General features: G+C 42.5%; 1 protein-coding gene across 1 annotated transcript in view; it reads right to left on the bottom strand.

The window, feature by feature from the left end:
* Positions 1 to 276: 276 nt before the first annotated feature.
* LOC119404543 (uncharacterized) overlaps positions 277 to 6,000 on the bottom strand; it is a 31,387-nt gene continuing 25,663 nt past the window's right edge. The window contains exon 10 of the mRNA XM_037671080.2: positions 277 to 1,878. Within this exon, the coding sequence (XP_037527008.2) occupies positions 1,642 to 1,878 (237 nt within the window). The 3' untranslated portion in view covers positions 277 to 1,641. The remainder of the gene's footprint in view (positions 1,879 to 6,000) is intronic.

Below are 6,000 nucleotides of genomic sequence, written 5' to 3'. Positions count from 1 at the left end.
AAAGTGGTCTTCACAACAGTAACCAGCCGCACCAAGACCGGTCACAATTATGACAGTAAGAGAGGAAGTGATGCATGTGGGAGGCGAACAAGTACAAAATCACAGCATAACAATGGCATTTGCAGCTACTGGTACACATCTCTTGCGTAACACTGCAAGGAACCTTCAAAATTATCTTCTTACCAAACAGGCCACTGAACTTGTTACGGATGCACCAGGTTACACCCAGTCATTTTAAACACTATAGCATTAGCCACAGGACACAACATAAACAGATGAGAAAATTTATTGCAACTGCTTGTTACAGACACAAGTACAAAAATACCTTATTATGTTGGTCCACATAACAATTTCACAAAAATATTAAGTATACATGGTAGAAAGATTCAAATATTAAGTATACATGGTAGGAAGATTCCACTTCAACAGCAATATCGGACTAGCTTAAGTCACCATTTTATGTGTGTTTCGTTGATGAACCACTGGTCTACAAGACAAAAATATGAAATTGTTGTGAACCATGGGTGTACTGGTCTGTTGCTTTTTTAAATAGCCAGACACAGTAAACACTAATTGCCCAGGAACTAGCACCGCAAAGCAACAGCAATTAATGCAGCTACTACGTTGTATCAACAATGTATAGTATATTTTCGAAAGGCACTTGAACATTCATAAAAATTCTTGAAAGTCACACAAATAATAATTATAGAAAAGCACAAGAATACTAATAACACAGATGAACTCACAGATACTTTCTGGCTTTTGCATTGATTTGTTGCATGCTTGTCAGGCTGCTATTGACAACATGCTGACGTGCAGTGAAATGTGTCACATTTGATAAGGTAATTAAACCCCACTCTGAAAGAAGGAAATGACACTGAAGCAAGATCAAAATGTATGATAAGTAGTACAAAGTAAATCTGAGCTTGAGATTACAAATTTCGGGCAAGTGAGAAGTGCTCTCAATTGAGATCAGTATCCAAGACGTTCAAAAAACAAAATTGGTCAAGAATCTTTGGTGTATGCATCTACAAAAACGAGATGAGCAGACCTTACCATTGGTCAGCTAAGTGAACTTTGCAATACAATAAAATTAGAAATGTGCTAGGCCCATCTTTGCCAAACCAAGGTATGAAATAACATAAGGTGGAATGTGAAACACATGAAAATGTACGTAACAAATAGTTAACGAGTCGTTATGACAAAAAAAAATGAAATGCTGTGTGACATTTTCTGATAGATAAATGCAGAGGAAAAGAAAACATGCCCCACGCGGCTTGGAATGCACAATTTCTTAATGTGCCGTGTCATGGTGGCTGCTGTCTTGAGTCTCTGGCTACTTTCAGAAACAGTTGTAAATGTATGAATGTGTAGCTTAAATGCCAGCACATAAACCTAACAGCTTTTCCAGGAAAGGAAGCATAGTTGGAAGACCAACAATAGAACAGTAAACTGCCAGCTCCAGGCAAAACATGACCTCCAGCGAAATATGACTCCAGGAAATATATGGTCAAGATCTTTCAAAAGTGTCAACCAATGATGCTTAGCACTTAACTGTTGACTGCGTGGTTAATTTACCCTTTGGCAATGACCAGAATTAGGTTCACAGGGAGAGTAGGTAAGTCACAGCTGAGTTGTAGGCTAACCTAGCCTTCTGTTGACGATGGCATCTTCAAGCCATGGCTGTGCTACCAGCTCATCAAAACAACACAGCTGCCACTGGCGTCCAACAGCCGAGACAATGATGTAATGGTATTTGCGTGAACGGTAGCTGTGCAGGCGGATGTTGACCTCCTCCACACCGGTCCACCGGCACAGCAGTTCCTTCACCAAGCCTTCCTGCTCCCGCAACATCTCCACGAAGCGAGCTGTTTGAACCTGGTCACAAGAGAAATGGGAAAACAGTGTAGCTAAACTTCTCGGCCACCAACTGTAAAGCTGAATGGCTGTCAGACAGTTGTGTATAAAAAGTGAGCAACACTTAAGGAGCAGCTATGTACCAAAACGATGTGTGACACCAAAGTAGCGAGGATGGATTACTCATTGCATGTCAACCTGTACAATGTTTACAAATTGAAACACTACAATTTAAGGCTAAGTAATGCACACACTTTCGCTTCCACCATCTCCAGTTTGTTTCATGTTGCCATAAGTTCAACTCTAACACACACATCAGAGCCAATGTTATCTTTAGCGGACAGATTCATGGTGACGTGACATGGTTTATCTTGAGCAATGGTGCATACCATAGCATAACACGGTCAAGCGCACACAAACAAGGTCAGAGGGAGGTGATGACAACACAAGCGTGTTGTCATTGCCTCCCTCTGTCCTTATATGTGCACGCTTAAGTGTTCTGCTATGCAAAACCAACTCCCCCAAAGAATCGGTGCTCTTGTTGGTGCATACCAGTCGCTATACTAGAGGTTTTGAATGTTGCATTACAATCCGTGAGCACTATAGTATATGTCCCACAACAAGAAGACAAAATTTGAGTGCATTATATGCAATAGAAAATTTGTATTTGAATCTTTTAATGTCACAGTTGAATTGTATGGCAATGCAGCAACCATGAGTGGTGATGAAATGAAATGACACCCCCGAAAGTGACTGGCTCGTGTAACATAAGCCAATCTCAAAGGCCATGCTTTTGCACAATCCAAAAACAGGAAGTGACTGCAAGAGATAGAAAAGGTCACAGTCGCCATGCAGTGCTTTGTTTTTCATGCAGAGTGAAGAGCAATTTCAAACTGAGTAGAGAAAAAGAATATTAAGGCAAAAGCCTTAGATGCCCCATCAAATGAGAGAAATTGATCGGCATCCCACATCGGCGTCCCCCATCAGCGGTGGCACCACAAGTGATGCAAAAAATCTAGGGGTGTGCGATTAGTGAAATTTCATCTCAAATCGAATAGTGCCAAAAGTGGCCAAAAATACTGAATATTGAATACAAAAGATTTGATTGAATATTGAAAGACAGAACAAAGAAATGAAATCTGCTCATGACCTCGAGCACATAACGCGGTGAGTGACTGCTACCGAAAGACTACAAATTGTCATGCAGAAACACAAGCTGTTCTACATGACCTGGCTTCAGGCTCTCTCGCCACGATATTACGGTGTTTCCTGCAGTTGAAAAGGATGGCAGGTCACGGAACTATCTAATTTACATGAAATGTGTAAATAAGATAGCTGGTGACAGTGTTATGAGCTTGTTCAGTGGGGTGTTCAGCTTTTATGGGTGCGCAGGCATGTTGATAGAAGAGCCACCATTTCATTCAACAGCGGCACTCCTAACCTAACATGGCTAACAGAGGGGGCACTCCTAACCTAACGGCTAACAGAGGCAGGTGCAGTAGTTAGTTTTGTTTGTTTGTTTGTTTGTTTGTTTTTCCCCTATGGTCACGCAATACGGCTCATCTGACAACGGTAATGTGCTTCATCATCATGTGTGCTCCGGGCCCAAAAATCTTCAGGCACCCATTCACAGCAGTGTTTTAACTGCCCGCATTAAAAGTAGCGCGTTACGGCAGTGGCAACTGCACAGCGTGAACAAATTTTTACATGTAAAGCCAATCAACGAGGGTTTCGCGGGCCAAAGTCAGGGTCGTTTTACGGCACTTGCAGCGCACGTGATCGAACTGCGCAAGAAGTCCGTGCCTTCCTTTCGAAAGCAATGTTGTGAAGGGCTTGACAGTTTTCTCATGTTTTTTTTTTTTCACGTGCAGAAATTACATTATCTCCTTTAAAATAAACATGTGCTCACTTTTGAACCAGGATACCAGTGAAACCCAGACGTCATATTTTTAGCGCAAACAGGAAGAAAAAGAACGAACTGGCTGAGAAGAGGAGAGGCAGAGAAGAAGATATCGCACAGGGCAAGCGCTAAACATCAACTGGCTTTATTTAGGAAAGAAAACCACGGAAAAGACAGATCACCTAAGCGCATGTGCGCAGCCGTAGCATAGCTAATCAATCATCGACCTGAATAGTCTGAACTCGTTGCCATACAAATGTATAGACGTGTCACTAATACACTCTGTGCCCTTGCTCTTAAAGGGACACTAAACAACAAAACGATTTTTCTCCCATTAGTAAAGTAGTCTTCCATGATACCAAAAACACCATGCTTGCTGCGAGAAGACTCTTATTAAGCGAGAAAACGCGCAAAAATAAAATACAGGTGGCGACGCCACCTTTGAATTCCCACACCATTTGCCGTGACATCACATATTTTTGACGGCGCCTGCTTGGGCCTACGTAGTTCCTAATTGGTTAAATCAAAGTACATTGTCCTCTGAGTGGGCCAGAGACTTCACATAACGAGTTTGTGGAAATTTCGTCGAGCCAGAGGCGCCAAAATACGTTAAATGCTCTTTGAAACCTTTTACATCACGAATTACAAAGTTCAGCGCGAAATTTAAAAATGAAACTTTGAACTTGGTTTTCTCCTCTAATAATAAACCTATGGTGGTGAAATAAACTACGCAAGAGTTCTCCGAGCACGCTTTATCAATCTAAACCAATTCATTGTTTCTCTTTAGTGTCCCTTTAATATAGAAAGCTTCCAGCAACTCCCTTCCCAAAGTATCGTCACCCATACCCAGAATCTTGATCTCGCAGTGTTACTTCACTACATAAGTAACAATATGCATAATCAGCACAAATATTGTATTAATTTATGTAATATCTGCTTTCTTTTATGAGGGAGACCTTGGCAGGAAGCAGCTCTCACACGTGTCAAGCATATTACCACCCAATAAAACCACCGATGTTACAGAATAATGCCTAGAACTGCGACACAACGTAATGTCGATAGAACTGCGATAGAACGTAATGCAACGTCACGAGAGAATGAGAGGCAGCAAACAGCCAATAGGCGAAGTGTAAATGCCCCAGAAGAATGTGTCACATTTTGATCACCTGCTGGGGGACAGCATAATTAATTCAGAAATGTGTTCAACCCCCATGAAAAAATGTAGAATTATTATAACCAAATATCAATACTTGGGGGCATTGTTTTTCAAAGCTTGAAATTGCAGAGAGCAGCGACTTTAACTATTTATTTGTGTTATGTCTTGACTGCGCGCTAGTGGTTGTTGCAATTTCACAAGACGTTTCGTGGGGGCACAGATGGCCATTTTCGCAAACTGTCGGCATGGGATTGTAGAGCCAGACACCATGTAGGCTAATTCGATTCTCCATCCTGTGGTGCAATCTTGTACGCATTCCAAATAAACACGGAGGCGTGGCGTTACATCCAGCCGCACGCGAATGGCCCATGTGAACCGCGACAGACGTCACGGCCCTGCATTGACCAATCGCGTGCGGTCACGAGCGGCTGGATGTAATGCCACGCCTCCATGTTTATTTGGAATGCGTACAAAATCGCACCACTGAGCGCTTGCATTTAAATCCAATCCAAGTCGTCCAGAGACCGTTATATATCCGTTCTATAGGACGGAACGGTTCATTATTTGTTACTCCTACTCTCACTTAGTGTGGAATTTTGAGTGGTGACAACCAATCATACCAAACACCATGTATTTTTTAAACTCGTAACTAGAGCGGCTGAAAGGCTGCTGCTTCAGCCGCCCTAGCAGACATATTTTCACATTCGTCGGATGTCATCTGCTTGGAGTAGCAGCTTCAGAACTCAAGCCTTGTATGGTGGTGCACACACACGTTATGCAGCTGCAGCATGCTTATCATGCCACCCAGTAAAACAGCAAGGTCCATTTAGTTATTGACAAGTTGGGTCTTAACACATTTTGCAATGCGGCAGTGGAGTGTGACCATTGCTGTAACTGCAGTTGAACCTCGATATTGCCACGTGCGTGCTATGAGAAAGACGAAGACGACAGCGCAAAGGCCCATACGCGTTATACAGGAGCCATAAAGAACAAAGAAGAAGAACTCGCTGGCGCGCGGTATTAAAAAGACCGACCCGCTGTTATTCTCTCTATCTTGGCGTTACGACCTCTCTCTTGACGTCGCGAC

This window comes from Rhipicephalus sanguineus, chromosome 9 (assembly GCF_013339695.2).
Source record: "Rhipicephalus sanguineus isolate Rsan-2018 chromosome 9, BIME_Rsan_1.4, whole genome shotgun sequence".
Classification (NCBI taxonomy): Eukaryota; Metazoa; Arthropoda; class Arachnida; order Ixodida; family Ixodidae; genus Rhipicephalus; species Rhipicephalus sanguineus.
Note: the sequence above shows the minus strand (reverse complement) of the source record. Positions and strands in the feature narration are given on the sequence as shown.